Source organism: Camarhynchus parvulus, chromosome 4 (genome assembly GCF_901933205.1).
Source record: "Camarhynchus parvulus chromosome 4, STF_HiC, whole genome shotgun sequence".
Classification (NCBI taxonomy): Eukaryota; Metazoa; Chordata; class Aves; order Passeriformes; family Thraupidae; genus Camarhynchus; species Camarhynchus parvulus.
In genome coordinates, this window is record NC_044574.1 from 53,789,266 (window position 1) to 53,811,814 (window position 22,549).

A 22,549-nucleotide genomic window follows, 5' to 3' on the forward strand; every position below is an offset into this window, starting at 1 on the left:
GACTGTACAAGGACTTAAATATGTAGTGTGTTGGTCTCCCTGTCCTCCTGAAAAATGCCAAGACTAGCTTAAAAGCCACAGAGTCAGTTTTGAAATTAAGAAAAAAAATCTTTTTCCTTAGGCTTTTTGAAGTCAAGTTTTCAGATGTTCCTGTGTGTTAAAAGGGCTGCACATTTACCTGAGTGAAAGAGTATGACAAAATATCTAAGTTAAAAAAAAAGACTTTTCACATAGCCATGTATTTCCAAATGCATGGGGGAGAAGACGTCATGCCTCAAATAACGGAATAGCACAATTTCCACTGTTTTTATGTAAACAAGAATTGAAACTTCACAGCTGTGAATATACTATTTATTGTCAGGCACCTTAAAAGACTGATCACTTTTGAAGATTCATTTGGGTCTCCATCACCAGGAGCTTCTTCTTGGGCTTTTTCTATACTACAGTCCGGCAGCTGCCTGTTATGATATATCCTGGCCATAATCAGATTTGATGTATCAGGCTGTACTTATTTTGATAGAGAAGTAGGTGTGTGTCTGTGTGCCACAGGGGCTGGGGGTGGAGGTTTCTCTGTGCACTGCTTGCAGATAGAATTACTATCCTGTATTTCCACTTTGCTTATTTCCCTCGTGTCTCTCGTGGATGTCTGTGGGGGATAAAGCAAACCCTGCCTTTGGATTTGATTTGTGCTGTGAATTTGCTTCTAATTGGCACCACCCACACCAAAGTTTAAAGTCAATATTTTCAGTTTTCAAAGCCAGGAGGATAAAACCAGTGAGATTTTAAACAGTTGACAAAACATCATTGGTCTGGTCAGTGGTAAAAGCTCCTGCAGGGACAAGGTGGGCACTGCAGATCCCAGGGCTCTGCTTGCAAGCTGCTCCTTTGAATTTCCCTTCTCACAGCCTCTGAAGGATGTGGCCTGAGGCTTGTGCCTTGTGGCCATGTAATGTTTCCATTGCACAGCTCACAGGCTCAGCAAGGTTGTCATCCTGTGCTGAGGAGCCCTGCCAATGTAGCTGGAGGAAGGAACACGGATGTATATCACTTTTACCCTGGCCCCTAGCTGGTGGGGCTTAGTCCTGACTTCAGCATTATTTAAAATAGCTGTAGGATCTAGCTTAGTGCTAGAGTCAGGACACTTTCCTTCTGTGCCTTTCTCTTGTCTACTACTTATTTAAGAGACTTAGCTTCAAGAGAGAAAATGAATTGACCCGAGTTGTTTTAGTAGGAATGAGGTGGAGCTGCTTCTAAGTGGCATTTTTGTGTGCAAGCATGTAGATAGAATGTTTTAAATTGGTTTTGTGACTTCTGAGGTAGGTGTGTGCAGGCAAAGAAGTAGTGCCAGAGGTTCATGCACAGTGGTTTTTGTTGGTCTTTTTTTTTTTAGGCTCATGCCTAAATTTCTGCAATGCTTCAGAAATACATTCTAGTTGTTGTTTAATTGCTATGGGTAGCAGAATCAAACCAAACATTTAAATGCAGTAGCCCCCCAAATAATCTGGTAAACCTATTCCTAAACTCTCTGCCAGATGAAGCCAGAAGCCAGACACACAAATTATTGTCAGTGTTCTTCCAAATGAGTAAATTAGATCAGGTTCTTAAACCCTTCCTTGGACAGCTCAATAAAAAAGGCACTGGAAGAACAGCTCCACACTCCTGCCTGGCCCTTAGAACATGAAATCTAACAGGGAGACGTTCACAGTGTGGTTAGATCAAGCACAATACCAGGTGTAAGGGCTGCACAGCTGCTGAGAAAGGTGTGAGGCCAAGGGCCATGTGAACACACACGTTCAGATCTCCCTCCCCAGCAAGACAAATGGCACAATCTCCAAAAATGGCACACTGAGGTAAGTGTGACCTTGGCAATCTGCTTTCTTTTAGATTTCATGACCTGTGGTTCTGAACCCCACATACTTTGGGCTCTGGAGCTGTGTGTCTGTCTGTGGGAAAGGAATAACCCCGGTCCCGCCAAGCATTCCAAATGTGTGGGATAAAAAAGTGACATGTGAGGGGCTGCTGACAAGCATCTGGGCTGACAGAGGTGACCCTCTGCTGCTGACTTAGCAGCTGACATTCTGCAGGCTGAAAGGAGATGACCAATTCACTGGGGAAGGAGGAGTTCAAAACATCACCAGAGATGAAAAGGAACTTCAGAAGCGCCTTAAGGCCCCAGCTGGACCTTTTGAAATCCCTTTGTGCCAGGCTGTCTGCAAAATGCACAGTGCAAGGGAGCCTCACACAAGGATGGCATGTGGAATAGGAAGGGAAAAGCAGGAAAACCAGCAGCTCCCCAGCACCTCACAGGAAATCAATGTCATAAGCAGAAACTGAATGCTAAGTCTTAGTCCCTGACCAGTCATTTGTTACCTATTTTGTCATGACCAGCACAGGCTGATGCTTGTTTCCAGATATTGATTAGAAGGGTAAAAAAATCCTTTACAGGTGTAATTTTTTTTTTTCTGAAAACGTCAGCATTTCTATTAACCAGAGATGATGGCCAGGCTGTGTGATTTGGGGGCAGACATTCTCTGCCTCCTCAAAAAAGTGCATTTTGGAAGGAAGGCTTAACCAAGTGCCTGCCTATCTCCAAAACAGTTCATGTGAGCTGAGTGCCAAGGGAGGAGAGGAGGTGGAGCCACACTTTGAGAAGAGTGATGCCCATTCTTGTGGCCCCTCCAAAATATCAGCCCCTTATATGGCCTGAACTTCAGAGTGAGTTGAAGCTGTCAGAGATGATTTAATTCTTGCTGAGTGCTCTTTGACTCCTCTCAGAGTCCCAGAATGAAGCTGAGGTCAGGGGCTGGGTGGCTGGGGGCTGCTAGCCCTGCCACAGCTCTGGGGACAGCACCTTATGCCCGTGTAGTGAGGATCAATAAATCTCACCATAGGGCTGATCACTTGTCCCTGTGTGCTGGGACTGCGCATCTCCAGTGCTGAGGACTGAGATGAGGCACAATAATGACATTGAAAGGAAAGATGTGCCTTCTGTCCTGTAATTAATGTTTCCCTTCCACACAGAATGGGCTGGATGGCTTCACATTGAGCTGGAACATCCAAACCCATTGATGCCATTTCAAGAAAGTGCAGCACTTGTTATAATAATGGCAAAACCATCACAGCTTTTATTCATCTCCCTTTTTGAGCTTGGGTTATCAGTGGTAACTCTATCCCTGATTATTTTTGGTAGAGTAGCTCTCATCCACCTTACATGCAAGCATTACATTTGTTGCAGTCTGATCCTAAATCCATAATACAATGGAGGGAGGAAAAGGGCCGGCCACCTTCAGGGAAGCTCTCCTAATTAATGTCAGCAGTGTTTGGGTCTGTAAAGATGGTTGTTCATCAAAATATTAAAATTGCAAATGATTAGCTTGGATTGCAAAAAATGGGAGTATATTTTTGTAAGCATTTTCCTGGAACTGGTTCAGATATTCAAGCATTCATTGGTCAGTAATAAAATTCTGATCATTTAAATGTCTGCAGTAAATCAAAAGCTTTTTTTCGCAGCAGCAGCAGCAGCTCAGATGTTATCATTTTAAGTGTTATAAATATACTTGCAGTAATGACTGTAACACCAGTTCCTTTATATACACAGAAATTAGCCTTGATGATCAATACTATTCTTTATGGGTTTTGAATTGAAATAAATTTAGAAATTTATTCATATATGCTATTACAGCTCACATATATAAATCTTACCGCTAAAAGGGAATATTGTATCAGTTTGTCTCTTCTCTTGTACAACAGTTTTTACAGTTTCTTTAGAGTAGCACATAGAAATAAGTGTATCTCACACTTGGATTTTAGGACCTGTGTGTTCTGTGGTCTTTAGTTGGCTGTTTTTAGCAAGCCCCTTACAGTAAGACAATAATTTGCCATTCTCCCAGTTGTGACTAGCTTATATCAAAATTTCTGCTTGCTGTATTGACTCCACCAAGGTGATGGTCCCTTGAACTCCTTTCATTTAACCTCGGAGACAGGTGAACTTCTTTCATATGATATAATCAAGTCTAACTGCTTTTTTCCTGTAGATGCTGACTTGTTCTGCACAAATGGCAAGACACTAACTGATTCCAGTATAGTCAAAATTTAATCCTGTTTTTTTTTGTAGTTGGGGATTGATATTGTTGTACACCTGCATTCCCCCAGTCAGGGCTTTCAATAACAAATCCACTGAAGGCATTCCAAGGCTGCATGACTGCATCACCAAGCAGTGGAGGCTTTTATCTCAGTCTAGGCTACTTCAAAATTTGTTATGTCATGTGGGCATAAAGCAACTTAGTTATGAGTTGGAGTTAGCTCCTTTAGTCAGAACTATGGCTAAAGAACCACTACATTTTCTCTAAGTTACAGCAGAATTAAAGAGACCGGTTCTGTTTCCACCCTGCATCCCAGAGTGGATATTAATTGTGTGGTGACTTTTACTTTGTGGAAGCTTTTCCCCACTTAATTAATTTCCACAGTGTAACAAACCCATATGATTTTTGTAATAGTGATTTTAGTTTTCCTGACATTTTACCATGGAGAAATGTATTCGGAATTTACTCTGTGGAAAGAGCTGTCTGCAGAAACTCATGGTGCCCTTCTAACACTGTAATCCTAGGCAGCCCAGGGAAATTTAGGGAGAATTTCAAGATGGAAAAGTGCTTCTAGTTCTGTTAAATCCTATTAAAAAGCCATACATGGAGAAATGAAATTTAAACAAGGCTTGGGGAAGCTGCTTCAGAGAAAAATTGTTGTTTTATGTAGTCTTTATTCTTACCATTAAATCTGCTTTTGTTTTGTTGCAGACTTGCATTGTAAAAATTGTCAGGAAAGAATAAGAAAATAGTGAAATTATCCAAGCCCTGAATGAATGCCTTTAAGGTTATAATTTCCATTCCTTCAGCTGATTTTTCCTGGCAGAACTGTGAGGAAAGCTCTACCCTATTAAATACCAGAAAATCCATAGTGCTAAAGCCAAGCAGATATTTGCAAGTAGTCCCTAAATTTTGCTGATGAACTCATGCTATTTTGTTAGTAAATATTTCTAGAATAGATGGCATCTGATGATGATTATTCTAGAACAGGTGACATTTATACCTATACATGTGTGTGTACATGGACATTTTAAACATCTGTCTCAGTAGGTAACAGTGGAATTTACTACATTCATTTCTGGTTTCTCTGGAGCTCTGGAATTTCAGGATCTGATATCTGCTAATAGGGAATTTCAGGATGTCTTGTTTCAAACACTGGTTTAAATAAAATGAAAAAAAAAGAAAATAAGAAAGCAGCAGCAGCATCAACACAGGATATCACGCTAGCAGATTAAATATAGACATGGATTACAGAGCCATTGTTTTCACTCCTGCCAAATAAGCCAGCACACTTCAAATGGAATGCCGCTTGACCTTTTGTGTCTGGTCGCTCTGTGGCTGTATTTAACTGCAGCAGGGAGGAAACATTTTCCCCTGGAACTGTCCCCTGCTGATATGAGGATCGCTGCTGCTGGGGCACAGCATGCTCAAGAGGCAGAGCCCCGGCGCTCCCGAGCGCAGCAGGGACCCCGCAGCCCATGGAGCAGCTCTGCCCATGTCTCACAATGACTCACGCTCTTTCTTCAACCTCTCCCAGCTGGTGCTCTCTGCTGGCCAAATCAAACCATCAGCAGCGCTCAAACATTCAAAAATCACCTACTTCGAAGTAGAGATTGTTGATGTGCAAAGCAAGAAGCAGATCTGCATTGTGGACAAGGTGAGTGTGTTATCCCAGCACGCTGGGGCTGTGCCTGGCTCACATGGTGCCACTCTGTTTTCAGTGTGCTGCGGTCTCGTTCTGTAGTGGAAGTACTTTCATTCCTTTCTCTGGGAGTCACTAAGAATTCCTTGTGAGTCATAACCCTGGGCTGGTCTTCTCCAGGATTTTTACAAATATTCCTGCCCTGGTTTGTTTTAGACCTCTTGGCAGTTCTCTGGGCTCAAAGTTCCGTCCCTGGGCCGACTCTTAACACTTTGATTACATTGTCTATTTCAGAGCACGATACTTAAACATTTGTTTCAGAATGGATACTCATTTTTAATGCATTTGTAAAGCCTACCATCTCTGCAATGCTATGAATACTTGCTGGTACCTAAATGCGCTCAGCTGTGCCCTGCTTATTAGATTGGTCCTGGCAATTAAAAAAATTTTTGTTTTAAACAAAAAAGTCTTAGCTAAAAGAGGTGTTTTGAATTTTTGTTTGGTTTGTTTGTTTGTTTTAATAATGTGAGTAAAATATAAACTACAGCCAAATTAGATAAATAGCATGAGAGGACTGGGTAGGACGGAAGTTCATGAACTCATAAATAACAGCTAAAAATGCTTCATAAATATTTTCATCACAGTTTTCATGAGTCACTGTCCCTCAGTGAAAGAGTTGGTCTCTTTCATGCCATGAGAATAGGAGTCCTAATCTATTTAGCCTATGGAGTTTTCAGTAAATTAGTGGAGTTTTGGGACTTACTGTTTTTCTAGAAAAAAAAATCCCTTATCCTCATTGGCAACAGCTGGAACAGGTAGATAAGTTTGCTTCAAATGTTTAATTTCATGCCTTTGAAATATGCAGGGTGGAATACTACCAAATTTCCAGTGTTCTTGGTAATTTAAAGGATGTTTTTGCAATTTGTGTCCCTAGTTAAAGGTAAATGTCTCATTTATTAATTCTTAATGGGGCAAAATATTTTTTGCTATTTTTTCTAATCTAGACAAAGAGGAAACATGCATAAAATGGTCAAACAAATAGGATGACTATTAATAACAATTTTAATGGTAGTGTTCACATTACTTTATTGAGTGATATTTACACAGTTGTTAGCTTATCTACGTACATTTAGAATTAGGGTTTGATCAAAAGAAAGACAAATCTGTTTCTTATCTTGGGCTTTCCTATAATGTCATTAAAATATGTGTAGTATAGTAGTATAGTACAGAAGTAGTATGGTACAGAAACAGCATTAGGCAGAGAGCCATATTTCAGGAATCCTTCCATGCTGCTGGGATGATGCCAGACCTGTGTTTTAATCTTTATTCTGAGTTTTTCTGACCCTGAAGATTTTCTACATGTCCTCCAAACCACGGACTCTGCCCTTGTAGCGCTGAAAAGAGAGACATGAGTGGTGATTGCTAAGTACTCTTCCTTCAGAGGTAAAATACGCACAGGGTAGCAATAACAGCTGCAAGTCTCTGCTCAGAAACAGAAATATATGTTCAATTTACATGGCCAGCAGTATGGGCTTTTTAAAAAAATATTTTTGGCACAGTACCAAGGAGTTGGTACAAGTACAGTACAAGGCTGAGATTTCCAAGACTGCCTAAAGAATTTGGTTTCTGAATGCTCATTCACCTGGCTGTTTAAGTCACTTTTTTTTTGCTGTGATAATCCCTAAGTCAACCCTGAAGTTACAGAAGTTGAGTTCCTTGCTTCCATGAACACTTGTTAGCATTGGTAAACTTAATTTCAGTTGGTTGTTAGAGCAAGCAAGAGACTGGTGTACTGGATTTTGCATCATTTTCTGTTTAATTAAATATAACTGGTACAGGCCCAACAGGACACTTCTAATGCCTGTTTCCTGTTTGTAAGATACTTATGATTAACCTAATTTCTTGGGTTGGCATGTAATTACTGCTTGCCAGAATAGGAGAGAATAGAAACCATAGATTTTAAAATGCATGTATTTAGACTCTTATTGCATATTGCTAGTGGTTCAAAACATTATAATTTAGCAAATGCATTTATAATATTCTCAGATTAATAAATCTAAAGGGAAAAATTGTATTATAATGGCAGAGAGAAGAACCCTTTCTTTGTCCACCCAACAGAAACTCAGGCAAGAGTGACTCAATGCTTAATGCTCTGTCGGTTAAACACCAGGAGCTGCTTCCAAGAGGTTGAGTTTCTCTGAAATCCTTGCATGTGCCTATGAATCCCATTCAGATTAGTGGGAGTTCTGTGAAGTCTGCAAAATTATGGTAGATTTAACTAGTTCTGGTATTTAGCAAGAAATAATTTCCTGTCCTCAATGCAGTATTAGGAATTTATAAAAGGCGTGTTTGGCTGTGTCATCTTGAGAAATCAGTTGGCATCAATCCAAAAGTTTTGAAGCCAGTACAATTAATTCTCTGAATTAATTATCCATTTAAAAAAGGAAAAATAGGTAAGAAAACTCAAGGAAATAATGCTATCTTACACTTTTAAGAAGGTTCAGTCACATATATTAAGTGGTTATTATAAGTTCTTGGTTGTCTTTAACTTCAAGGAACAGAATAAATACATATTTGTTTTTTAAGCCTTTAACACACACTCACATCTTATTGCAGGCTTTTCCACAAGCAGAAAAGGCAGAAAAAATACTGAAAGGAAACAGAAGAAGAGAAAAATCCCAGAGATTTTGGTCCCTTACTCATCTCCTGCAGGAACAGGGTTTGGAGGAGAATGACCTAATCTTGCAAAACTTAAATTCACATGAGTCAGCAACAGTGGCAGTTTATTTTGCACATGCACGCTGTGAACATGAAATTCTTTATAGGAGTACAATTTCTTTTATTTAATATTGTCAACCTGCTCTGGGGACTTTCTCTGCTATGGATATGACATTATGCAAGTAGTTTGGCGCACATGAGCTTTTCCAGTGAGTTACTTAAAGAATTTAGAAGAGAAATAATAGCAGTGTGAGATCTTTTCCCCCAGATTTGCTCTTGAAATTAATTCTGAGGTGATGTGCAGAGGATTCTGATGATTTTGGAGAATGGGGAGGAATCACAAACCAGCTTCAGGGCTTTTTTTTTTGTCTCCCAGTTATTCTACAAAATGTCCCCAAACTAGGAGAAGTCTCCAAGTAGGGAAAGTTATTTAAACTTAGGCTACAAATGTCCTTAAAAGCAGTATATAAATGCTCAGAGGAGGTGTCTTGGGACTGAAGTTTTGAGGAGGTGTACAGATAACCTGCTGCTCCACACACTGCCCATGGCAGGACAAGAGTCCAGGTGTCTGGGCCACTTTGCAGGACACCATCCTGGGTTTTCCTTCTTTTTTCCCCACTCCCCAGAGAGGCAGACCCAGGAGAGGATGTTTCTGAGCAGAAAGGCTCTTACCTAAGCAGCCAGAGGCTTTACAAGACCTGGTGCCTGAAAGCCACAATTAGGAAAATTTAGCCAAGAAATTTGGCCCATATTTTTACAGTCAAGGGATGGCAAGCAAGAGTTGAGTGTCTGGTGGGCCAACATTCAGCTCTTTAACATGCACAGCAAGACTGCATTTGTGTGAAGATATTCTGTAATTGAAACACGAATCATACATGTTTCTTGCTCAATGAGTGAAAGAATTATTTAGCAAGGAATAAATCTCTTCTGTGGCCAGTGTAAAAAAGCAGGTGAACCTAGAAAATCAAAAGAAATCAAAAGTCCCTTTTTTCTTCACAATTTATTAATTTGTATGGATGAAATTCCTATCTCTATGTAAAGAGGAAAGCATGTAATTAAAGATTTCTTGTAACACATATTTTCAATTAAATGGCATCACAAAGTGTCTAAGGATTTTGGCTTCTGTGTTGCTTCCAAAAAGCCACAGAAAACATCAGAACACACAAAAATCATCAAGTCTTATAAATGAAAGAAAACAATTCCTTTTTGCACTTTTTAACAAATAACCTACATTTTTTTTGCCACCCACAACTTATGAAAAATACATGGCTACTCAAAAACTGTTTCCCTCATACATTGTTCCAAAAACCTGATGTAGGTTGGTTTTAAAGTTATTGATGTGCAGTGATTTGATTTACCAATGCTATTAAAGCAACTCATAACTGTTTCTTTTATAGCATTCATTGTATAATATTTTTTTCTTCAAATTAACTTGTAGTAAAATGTATTTTCCCACAAACATAGTGCAATGTAATTAACTTTGCATGAGTTGCTTTTAAGGCAGGAAATGTTACACAGTACAGTTTTTACAGAATAAATCACCTCTGAAGAAACCAGCAGAGAAAGCTTTTTCCCATCAAAAGCCTCAGAGCTCAGTAGCTTTGTGCTGTACAATTTTGCAAGTTAAGCTGTAAACAGAGGTGCAAACTCAGGCTTTAGCTACTGTGCAGTGACCTCCCCCCCCACATTTTCAGAACACTTCCCAAGGCCTGCAGAAGAGATCTTGCTTCTTCAGATGTGCAGGAAGAGCCTCTTTCCTTGATGTGCTGCAAAGATCACGGAGGCTACTTTCCTACTGTTCCTTAAGCCAGCTCTCCATCCTCCAGCCAGTGCCTTCTCCCACTGAAACGTCTTTGTAAAACCCAGTTAGTGATAATTGAACATTTATGGCTCACAGTACATGCTGGAGGAACTTCTAGCTCCATGTTTGTGAGCTGTAGGCATTGTTTGCTGTGCAATGCCTACAATGGATGTCATGGGAATATTGTTATTTTTAGGGAATTAAAACGCCCTTGCACACAAGCCTATGCATCAACCCAGTCACTTGTACACACCCAACACTTCTTGCAGTTAAACATTACATTGTGTGTATCACTGCATCTTTTGCCAGAGATGAATTAGGGCTTATTCTTATTTCTCTGAAAGGCCTGTTTTTCTCTGTAGGAGTTATAAGCTTTTTGTTTGTTTGTTTGTTTCTGCTTTGTTTTGATTTGTTTGTTTGTTTGAAAAGCACCTGAAGCAGCAGTGTGTTTGTACCTGCATGCTATGGCTTAACAATACAATGAATTTCCACTGGCATGTCAGCAAAGCCATTTGCATGCAGAAATGCTGTCTCTGGTATCAGAAACTTACTGGTATCAGAAACTATCTGGTATCTTACTCTTGCCTGTGGGTTGCTGCTCTGTCACAGAAAGGGAGCAGCCGAGGAGAACAGTCATCTCTTTTGCACAGTGAGCTCTGTGCAAATAAAAATAACTCCTCACATCATGGCTTGGAGGTTAGACATACCACATTCATTTTAGGTGAGCGAGTGCAGTCATTAAAGCAGGCAATGAAACCCTGCAAAGGAACTCTCTGCAGTACCAGAACATTGCCTCTAATGTCAGCTTCTTCCCATTAGCCTCATTCTAGGGAAGGAAAGGAAAGAAGTCCTTTCCCAGGAAAGAGATTAATACTTTCATGGCCATTTTAAGTATTTCCTCCCTTAAATCTTTCACTTCTAATATTTCACTTCAGAGGACTGTATATTCTTCACTGTGGAGAGCAAGCAGAACCTGTGACCATCCACAGCAGTCTCATTTCATGCTGAGGATTTTTATCATAATTTTTCTCATTTAAGCAATCTCTCATTAATGGTGTGCAACCTCTGATGCCACAGATGCCAAAAAGGGCTGAATAACCAGCTGTGTCCAAGTAGGGGGCTTCCATAATGAGACATGGAAGCTGAGTCCCACATGGCAGCAATTGCCACAGCAAAATGGTTGAAGGAACACAGACACAAAACCAGCTGGATGTAGGCTCATTGCTGTGGAAATCCTCTTTTTTTTTTACTTCCTTTTGGAAGGAGGATTTCATGGTGTCTTGTGTCTTTCACTGTACATTTTCACAGCATCCAGCACAACGGGGATCTGGCCCCTGCTGGGGGGCACTGAGAAAAAATACATTTATAAAATATGTGACTTTTCTTGCCTGTAAGCAGTGAATCTTATGCCCAGCCCACAGTGCTGGAAGTGATGACAGTAGTATTTTCTTCCTCAGTTATTACTTATACCTGGTAAGGTAGGTAAACATATTCAAATTCTGTTGTAGCAATGCATGACACTTATTTCTTCCTGCTCTGCTAGAAATTCACATAATTTTAATGTCAATATAGCTACGGATGGCTTCAGATGAAAAGAGGCAGCTATACATATTACTTTTTGCTTGCTGTGAGATGGCTTTTTAAATGGAATACCTGGAGAAATGGCCTTTGATTTTTCTACAAGAGAGAGACTGGGACGGGGAGAAGCTGGTAACTTTAGGGCATTTAGCATTTGCAAAGGGATAATTTAAAGAATTACAGAAGCTGCAACAGATGACTAATGCTTCAGCTGATACCAATCAAAGCTTAGAAGTGCCTTTAAATGACAGATTTTATGCATCTCTTATTTTAGATAAAAAAGTCTAAACCTGGGGGAAGAAATAAAGAAGCAAATATAATAAATATTCAAAAAAATTAAAGTTGCATTCAAAGTTGAGCAAAAACAAGAGTGAATTTGTGAGACTCTGGTGGTGCTCCAACTCTTCCTGAACATTCTGGCCAGCAGCAAAAGCCAAATATTGCCAAAATTGCATCTCTGGAGACAGATCCCCAGCCAGTGTGGGAATGTCCTGTTTCCCACCAAAGTTATGACATTTTACCCCAGCCACACATTTGCCTTATTGCATCAGAGATAATTCAGAGATTATTGCAAATTATAAAGGTACTGGAGCAAGACAAGACCTTAGGGAGCGGTAGGTGTTTTGTTAGTGTAATAGTTAACAGCACAGCCCATGATGGAGAGTTAGGTGCATAATAGCATCTCTTATAGGCATTATTAGCATTAAAATACTCCTGCACATGATTTATTGCTCCATCAGAACATGCTTCAGGTTCTTTCTGATATCCAATGTGTGATTCTTCACAGAACACCTGAGCCATGCAGTCATGGACCTGTAAATACCCAGCAGTACATGTTAATGCTATTATTGTATCTGCCTGTGTTTAAGCAATTTTGGGTTTTAAAAAGTCTTTAAAATGTGAGCTTTTCTTCCTTAGCAGCTACATTTTTTGTGCTTCAAAAGAACAAATTGTGGCAACCAGAGGACCTCTACCAGAAGTACAGCAAGCAATTGGTACTGAATAATGAAAAGTACTTGGATTTCTAACAGACCTGATGCTGCCTGGCTGTTCTCATATATCACCCTCATTTCCCATTCCTTTCTGCTGCTTCTCAGCTTCCAACTCCCCTCCATGGACCTGCTTTATTAGCCCTCCTACCCATAGAATCACTTGTTTTGCCAAAATATATTCTTCTGTGAATTTCCTTTTGAATTGGTTGATCTTTTGGCTTTTTTAAACTTCATACAGTCCCCCAAATAGATTGTGACCATCTTGTGATAAATGTTGGTTGAGTTTCTTGGGTGCACTTCTTGATTTTTAATTTTAGCAGTGTGTGTAAATATAAAAAAAGCAAACAAAAATCTATACAGCTATTTGATAGAAAAGGGAAGACATATTCAGAGGTTCCACATCTCAGCCATATGCTTTATGTGTGCTAGAACTGGCAATCAAAATCCCTACAAAAAACATAAACACCACCCTGAGCCTCACTTTCTTCCTGAGAAATATGGGCCAAAATCACTGCTTATTATTCTTTATTATTTTTACTTTGTTCAATAAAACAGCACTATATTTATTTCTAATAAAATATTATAATTTTTAAAAGTTTATTTTATTATTTGTGGTTTATATTACTTTATTTTTGTCAACTATTTTGTTTTTAAGTGCATATCCCAAATGTTGTTTTCTTTGAAAATGACAGTGGAAAAAAATGAGTCTTGAATTTTTGATGAGGTAAAATTTGGGAAAGATTATATTACAAATTAGTTTAGAAATATTTCAATCTGTTATGACACAATAAATATTTCAAGTTCAATTTATTTTACAACTTAATAGTGCATTTATTTGCATATTATTTCCTATTGGATTATTTTCAATGGCATGAGAGCCATGTGTTGTATTATTTTGCGCTATCATGATAGATGTGTCATAAAATAATGCAGAAATAATGAAAGTTCGATACAGATGAGAAATAAAAAGTAATGAATATTACACAAAAAAATATTTTCCAGCATGGGCCAGAGCCAGATTTTTTAATAAATTTTTATTCAATTTTTAACATTTGAAGTCAACACAAATTTACACATCCCAGGTTTTGCCAGAAAAATTCTCTTTCCCTGGTAGAAAAGTTTTGTGACAGAGGCTTCCTGACAGGTTCTGCTGAGGTGAACAGTAACCTTACTCAGCTCCCCTTAATGAAAGGTCACAGGGCATGGGGATGTACCAATCTTGTCAGATTTGCTCAGAAATAGGTGTGCATGTTGAATTCTGCAAACGTTCTCTCTGCTAATGAATCACATTCTCTTTACTTCCACTCTTATCTTTAGCAGAGAGAGAAAAAGCTCTTTTTGGTGTCTGATACTTTTTCAGGCAATTTCTTGCAAAGAGAGAGGATTTTTTTTTTAATAGAAATACCCAGCTAGCAGCACAAAAACAATTAATCATCTTTAGAGACAAACTTGGCTGGTGTAAATTGACATGACTGCACGCAGCAGGCATGTGGCTCTGTGTATTCTTAGCTAATTTGGCCCATAATCACTGGAAATATTAGTCAGTCAGATTATCTCATATGCCAAGGTTCATGTGACCAGATAATAAATAATCTGGAAGATTGCTCAGTGAGACAGCCCTGTGCTGACGTCCGTGTGCTGGAAACCACCGCAGCCCAAGCCGTAATTTGGAATATCTCCTGCTTCTGGAAGGGCTGGGCTGAGGCCAGAGCCAGCTGTTTGGTAGCCACTTCACTGCAGCCTGCTGAGTAAAATACTGGGCTCTAGATAAAGCCTTTGTGTAGCTGCTGACAGCACTTGTCTCTATGCAGGTACCTCTACGTCATTTCCATGGTGAGCTCATTTATTTATATCTCCTTGGGCATGACCAGCACACTGGTTCACCAAGAGAGCTGTGCGGGACACTCTGGGAAAGGTTAAAGCAAAACAGTGCCCAATTTTTAATTCTGACTTTGAACAACTGATAATAAGAAAGAGCAAATCTGATCTAGAAGTCAAATTCACAAAACACACAGATCAGCTAGAACAGGTGTTTTTCTAATTAACTTTCTGTGGAATGCTGCTGGTTTTTTATAATACAGCACGGTCCCAAAAGAAGGACAGGGTGCAAAAGCAGTAATGATGAAGTATTTGTTGAGTGCTGAATTTGGAAATTACCTGGCTTTCCCATTAGCTTGTTATCTGTCTTGCAGCCAGATCCTCAGCTGCAATAAACTGATGTCACCTTTTGAACAAATTTACTCTGGCTGAAGATGGGGCAGTGGTTAATGAGCAACTGGAGTGGGAGAATTTCTGAATTTCTGCAATTATGGAAAATGCCTGTTACAAAGTAGGCGACTCAGCAGTGCAGTGGTACTGACATGTCACAAAGAGAAAAAGGTATTCAGGGAGAAATGTTGAATGAAAGATTATTTATTTGCTGAAATTGTATTACTCAAATTCTTATTGATATTCTGCTGACCTCTGACCCCTACAATAATTCTTTAGTGCAAGAACTGTGTGATGCAATTACATACAGATCACCAGACTTGGCATAATTCCTTGACTTACAAATGTGAAAGAGGTATGAAAGTGGATAACTATCTGATTACCTTGCACTCACAAAAGGCAGTGTTAAATTCCCTTAATAGCTTCCACTTAGTGCTCTTCCTTCAGTCCTAGTATAAAATACTAACATGGTATTTTAAATCTTAAAAAGAAATGTGCTGCTTTGTTCATTGATGTCTGAAGGAAGAATAGAACTGGTATGGATGACCCAGAAGGTCCTTTAATTCTTGAATTCCTGTAAATGAAAAGTTTACTTCCATTTGCTTCAAATGGAAAAGTTTTCTGGCTCTGAAAGTATAGGAAAATCAGGATTTGACATTTTGAAATAATATTTTTCAGAATGAAAAGTGTAATGACTGCAATCCATAGCTGTAAAATATGCATTTATTCATAACACTTTTTTCAAAAGAAAGTAATCTTGAACCTTACACATGATAGTCACTTACTGGAAAGTTTACTACACTTTAAATCCAGTTTTAGACTACAAGTGAAGAAGTTATAGGGAAAAGCTGGCTTGATCATCAGATTGTAGAAGATACATACCAAATAAGAGCAGAAATCCATCCTGCTTTAAACAAAATAAGGGTGGTCTCTCACTCTGCTTTGCCTTTGCATATTTGTAAGTGCTGAAATAGAGGAAAGAAAGGATTATAACACTTCCAGACAAGATTCAAAAGAATGAAAGGAGAGTAAGACTAATAATTACAGTGAAATATTCCAGGGTGTTTTATTCAGTTAGCACAAAGGGTAATAACAGCAGATGCTTTCCCAGTCCTTACAACTCCTTGCCTTGTATTGATGTACAATGAAAAGAACAAAAGATAATTAATGGTCTATGAAGAGGACAGTCTTAGCAGTAAGCTGGTGTCTCAGCATCCATCTTCTCCTTGATCAATATTGGAAACTATAACTTCCCTGGCTGTTTTATGAGGTCTTTAGAAAAGGACACAGAATTATCAAGATCATAAAAAATGTATTTCATTCTTTTGTGGCTATAACCTCATTATTCTGCCCGGGAAAGGACACTGCGATTCTTCTGTGTCACAGCCCATTCTGAAGAGGGAAAGTATTTGTGTTATTCTTCAGCTGGTGACCTGTGTAGTTTGTCTCGAGTGGAAGGGTCCTTCTGGAAGGCAGCTGGCTCATATAAAACAAGTGTCCTGCTGCCCTCCTGGCTGGATGTGAACTCTGTGCCTTCCCAGGGTCCCCACAGCCTGCGAGGAGCTGCATGGAGCCACCAAACCGTGACTCACCAGCCCAGCACATCTCTGGCCACAGGCTGGCAGGGCTTAAAGCAGCTCTGGCCTAAAGCAGCGTGGATGTGGCCAGGCACAGCAGTGTCCTGCCAATGAGCTCTGCCTGGCTCAGGGATGTACAGGGCACGGCCCTTCCAGCTGGGAGTGCTGTGTGGTGCTGCTCATCGCTCCCCAGGGGCACACTCACCTGCTCCTGGGCTGCAGCAGGACACTGCAAGCTCTTGGCAGCTTCTAAACACCTGAGGCATGTGGGTGGTTCCACAAGTGGACCTAAAACATGAGCTTGGATTCATTTTTTAAATAGCTGAAGTTAGGTGATGCGAACTCCATTGCTGCCATAGCAGGATTTGTGGGGGGGAGAAAGGACTGATTGTCTCAGGATGAAAAAAAGGGAGAGGAATGTAAAGGTAGAGTTGCTAACAAGGGCTCGGCTAGACATTTTGAACAGATTGAGGGCAGCTCTGCCCTGAAGTCAAAACATACTCAGGAGAGCTGGAGACGGAGACCTGGCTCTGTTTTGAGCAAGCACTGCTCTTTAAGCATGCTAAGCCTTACAGTTCTTCACTTTCTTTGCCTAAATGGGTTGATTAGCTCTCCAGAGCATGGGTTGGCCCTAGCTACTCTATCCCAGAACCCGTCACAGCGAGGTGCTGATCTGTTGGGATGCAGGCCCTGCAGCAATGTGGCTTATACTGCATTTAGAAAGCCAGCTCATCCTCCATCAAACTGGAAAAAACATCCCTGTCCTTCAGCTGGCAGTGCCAGCCCTGAGTGCCTGCACATCTGCCCCGTGCTAGGACACATGACAGATTTTGGTCTGCAGGCTTGTATGCTGAATAGGTGTTGCCAGCTAACAGCTTGCAACCATACCTGGTGGATTCTGGGCTCCAGACCTCACAGGTGTGAGATTACAAAGAGTGAGAAAGCAATTTTTAGAGGTTTTGAGAACATAGCCCCCCCAAGTCCTCAGATGTTGCACACATGACAGGAAAAATACACGGATACTATGGGAGATGGGCTGTTCTACTGGGTGTTGCATGGCTCAAGTGCAATAAACACAGATAAAATATTTTCTTTCCTTTTTAAACTAAGAAAGATAAAATGGCTTCTTCTATTGTTTCCTGTGACTAGGAAGAAAAGAGTCCCCAAGGGCAGTGTCTCTTGCCTGGTCTAGTACAGTTCAGCATGGTTTGGGACAACATGGGTGTTGGGGACAGGGAAAAAGGATAATCCTTGGTTTCAAGGAGCCTAGGCCTTGATTTGGGTGGAGTTGGCATTACTTAGCAGCCACATTAGAGAGACAAGTCAGTGTTTAAGTGGAGTTTCATTTACAGCAGTTTCTGTAAATGCCCAGTGAAACCCTCTGTACTGTGGAAAATAAAGTGTTCTCATCTAAACTCAAGATAAAACTTAGAAAAGATCTGTACTTCACTACCTTTTAGCACAGGTGTCATTTTACATCTTTAGATCACTGAAATCTGTATTGAGCTCTCTGCCTGTTCATATTACTGGAAGCAAGTTGGGTTATGCATAAGTACTAAAAGCACATACACTGTATATTTGTGTGGAGTGTCAAATTACATAAGAGTAAACTTTTCTTTCTGCACTGATTTGTTGCTTTAGAGTCAGCAATTTTATTTTGTTGCATCAGTAATTCTCCAAACAGTCTTTTCAACAAAACAGTCTATGTTAAGGTGCTAAATGATCTCTACTAGGAGAATTTCTTATGTTCGTTATTTGTTTGCATCGTTATTGTCACAATCCACTAATAAGTAGCTCAACATGCTACTTCCTCAAGAGTCCCACTGCCTTTCCTTGTAAAGAAAAGGCAAATCCAAGTATTTTGCTCTAGTAAATTCTAAATGTTTCTCTCAGGTAATTTGTACAAAGTATATTAAGAAGTCAATATACATAGTAAAATAGAGCCTAAAAATCCTCCAGACTGCCCTCTAAAACTGTGACACCTGAATTGTTTCAGTGCTCATGAACAAAAAGCATGCAGAAACAAACTCATTTCAGGCAGAAAGAACAGAACCTACCACTTTTGCTACCGCCCCCTCCAGAGAACCCTTTCATGTCTCCAGGACATGGACCTCAGCATGCTTCAACCTAACTTTAAAGCTAAATCCTTCAAGTTTTCCCATTGGTTGGATCTAGGGGCCAATTACTGCATCAAGCAGGGCCAACAGCTTTCCCTCTTGACCCTTGTGATTTTACCCCTCCACTGATGAAGCAGAGGTGGTCCAGCTGATGTATAATTCAAATTTGGACAATCCTTAATAACATACCAACCTGTGAAAACAAATTTGCTGATTTTTTTCATTTTAGCCTGAAGGACTTGGAGACAAATCTAAGCATCTCTTCATTGGAGGGGTGGAGAAGGGATTCCAAAGTGAAGAAGAAAGAAGAATTAATCTGCATGCCTTTTGCTTTCTTTTCCAGGTACCTCCAGCATCTACCGTTCTTGATGTGAAACACAAATTTCACAAAGCATGTAAGTACTATGGTTACCAGGCTGGAGACATGGTTAGAGGCCTTTTGCTCAGAGAAATTGTCAAATTTATTTTTCAGGAATCTCACACAAAACCTGAGACTGGCCTGACAGCTCCAGAGCTCAATAAGAATTGTGTTTGAACTAAGGTTCTATTGTAGCTGTTGCAGATGGGAGAGACTGGAAGAAGACAGCTGCATAATTTATCACTGCCAGCACATGACGGGCAGTAGTTTTTATCTTGTTTTTAACATTACATGGTGTCATTTCAAGGCCAGTACTGCATTTCTTCTCCCAGTGTTATATTGGATAAACTTCAGTAACAACAGACTGCTTCAAGCTGGCCATAAACTGACCATGTGGACCAGAAAGCTGCTGTAGTGGAGAATGTGAGCTCAGAGTGATAAATAACATCTGGATTTAGGTTAGATATAGAGAAGAAATTCTTTATGGTGAAGGTGGCAAAGCTCTGGCACAGGCTGCCCAGAGAAGCTGTGGATGTCCTGTCCCTGGAAGGGTTGAAGGCCAGGTTGAATGGGGCACTGAGCAACCTGGTCTAGTGGGTGGCATCTTAGATACTGAGCTTTCATTATTTTTACAAAAAAGGGGTGTGTTCAACTAAAGGCTAGATGCCTTTTACAGGGAAAAAAAAGGGGTTGTCAGCCACTAATATGCTTGAGTTCAGAGTAGGATAAGTAGAAAAAGCATTATGCTTCTCCTGTGTCCTTATAATTTTATAAAACACTAAAGCTTAAGGCATCTGTGGTTGCACACGGGTTCAGCTGATGAAGTGAAAGGCTGTTAACCTGACTGCTCCAAAGTTACTTATTTTCCCTCCCTGTAAGGGCTTGTAAAATACAAAATGGCAAAAGTTCAAAAGCCACACTGCTGAATATGAAAAGATCGAGTGCAGAAGTTTTAATATTTCAATAAGAGTATGTCCTCCCATTAGTTTGTCAAATGCAGTGCACTTCTGCCTAGAATCTCTTAAATCAATTGAAACTGGGTTTATATTGATGCAGTTTAAATCAGTTGGAGAACACTGGCACAGAGGTTTATGCCAATATAACTGTAATGAGGTTTTTAATGGATTTGTGCTAAAATGATGTGAGATCGTGCATAAGCCATTTTAATGGCACCTGTTTTGATATTAAGAGGCATCTTACTCCTCAAGTGCCCCCAGTGATGTAAGTGCAGCTGAGTATAAAGTAAGACAGTAAGCATACAAGAAAGGACTGTATACATCATGAACCAAACCTCTGTCTGTGCAGTGTGTTACGGCACATGGAAGGGCTGGCAAGTGCCTTCAATGCTTTTTAAATTCTCATTTTTTTACGTCAATTCATCCCATTCCCGGGAGTACCGTATCAGTGTCCTGTGTCCCTTCTCAGTTCAGCTCATTGCTTTGATCTCTCTTTTCCAGTTCAGCCTGGATGTTGTTGTCTCATGAGGTTCCCGCCCCCTCCTCCTCCTTTCCCAGTTGCAAACATCAAACCTTCACTTTTTTCTCTTTGTATAGTTAGTGGGATGACAGCTAATAGAATGCAGTTCTCTTAGGCAAGGGCTGAGAAGGGGCTGAAGCTGATCTGTGGATGCCTTTGGTTAGCATGCTATTTTGTACTGGCTCATGCATTCATTTCTGTCATTTTGTGTGTGCCAGACTCACATGTTCCCCTAAAATCTCTCATTAAAACACTCTCCTACGCACACCCCCTTCCAGTGTCCCTGGCTTCATACATTCTCCTTTGATCACCCATGCAATTAAGCTTTCTCCTCAGCTGGTATCTTGTCAGCCCTTCAGTGAGAGGAACCCCCGTGCAGCAATTTCACAAGAATCATCTCTGTCACTGATCAGGTTTTGCTGCCTGATTCAAGAAAGGAGGAAAGAGACTGAATTATGAATTGCAGCACAAGCTGTTAGTCATTAAAATAAAAGAAATGGGATGCAAGTGACACTTGCCATCTTACTGATAAGCAGTTTCTAAGTTAGTCAAATATTAGTTTGGATGTGTGTTTACACAAAAGGCAGAATATGGATTTAGAAGTCCAGGAATAAATACTGAAATACTCAGCCCTCATTTCAGCAAAACAGTCTCTACTGAAAGAACCCCCCAAAGGCCGATCCTTGTGCATTGAGCTCAGGGGGACAATCCCAGTTTTATTGCTGGAGATTCAGGGATCTCAGTGGAGAGTAACCATTGAAGACAAAGTGCTATTTTCATGGGAATTCAAAGGCTTTGTCCAGATTGAAGCTGTTTTTAATCATCCCCGGGCTGCTGTAGCCACTGCCCATGGGAGGGATGGGCAGCAGCAACTGGGGTCAGCCCAGCACAGCAGATTCCCTGCGCAGCCCCCTCCAGCCATCAGCTCCACAGGGGCTTTCTGGAGCAGATGTTAGAGCCAGGCTGTCATGTTTAATAGCAAACATCACACCTGCCCACCATGGATCTGTCTAATCCTTTTTAAACCTACTTACAGTTTTGACCTCAGCAAAATCCTCTGGGAAGGAGTTCCACAGTATAAGCCTGTTGTGGAGAAATGTCTACACTTTTACAGCTTGATATTTTCTGCCTGAGGATGAGTGGCAGCTGTGTGTCAGGGTATCACTGGCCATGGTGCTGAGCTGTCTGAGGCACGGTGCCATGCATTAGGAGACTTCACTAGAATTTTCCTCATTCCTTTGGCTAGCTGGCAGAGATGGAACCAAGCCAAAAACTGAGTGTGTAAGAAAAAAGTCTCTTGACCCATTTTCTCAGTTGCTTATAACGAGTTAGCTACCTGGCATTTTCTTTATCTATACAGATTATGTTTTTCGACGGAGAAAGAAATATCTTGTAGGCTAAACTTCCTGAGCTCTTGTCCTTGGCAATAACTTTTCACCTTTAATTTATTTTTATCTTTGCAAAATGTATTGGACTGCTGGGGGAGGAAATCTTACAGATAGAAAATGAAAAACTCTAATAATAATGCTAATTCAAGTATCACATAACTAAAATAAAATACTCCTAGAACACCTAATATATAATAGAGTGGTGTCAGTGATCATTAAATATTTTCAAGGTTACTGCATGAAAGTTGCTGAAGAAGCTCTTGAAAGAAGAGGAAGGACTGAAAGGAAATGGGGAAATAAGATCTCAGCAGTGCTGTAACAAACTGATAATAGCAACCTCCTGCTCAAGGGGGACAGCACAGCTGCAGCTACATTTGGAAGCCAGAAGGGTGAGCATGGGAAGGCCATAAATTGCCCTCTAGGCAGTAGGAGCAGGCAGGGAAAGGAGGAAGCCTGGTGATGGGTGGAAGGAAAAGGGGAAGTCCAAGAGATAACATCCTGTCAAGGGCATCCTGGTCCTCAGAGGGAAATAAAGTGCTCAAGGAATAAGGAACATCAAAGCTAACAGAAGTTATATAGGGCATTTAAAATAAGCAATATCAGTGAAAGCAA

The 22,549-nt window shown here is 40.3% G+C and overlaps 1 protein-coding gene across 1 annotated transcript in view; it reads left to right on the forward strand.

The window, feature by feature from the left end:
- The first annotated feature begins 5,459 nt into the window (after positions 1–5,459).
- The window catches only part of TECRL (trans-2,3-enoyl-CoA reductase like), a 57,184-nt gene continuing 40,094 nt past the window's right edge, over positions 5,460–22,549 (forward strand). Inside the window, exons 1-2 of the mRNA XM_030948112.1 lie at positions 5,460–5,739; positions 19,059–19,110. Of these exons, the coding sequence (XP_030803972.1) occupies positions 5,506–5,739; positions 19,059–19,110 (286 nt within the window). The 5' untranslated portion in view covers positions 5,460–5,505. The remainder of the gene's footprint in view (positions 5,740–19,058; positions 19,111–22,549) is intronic.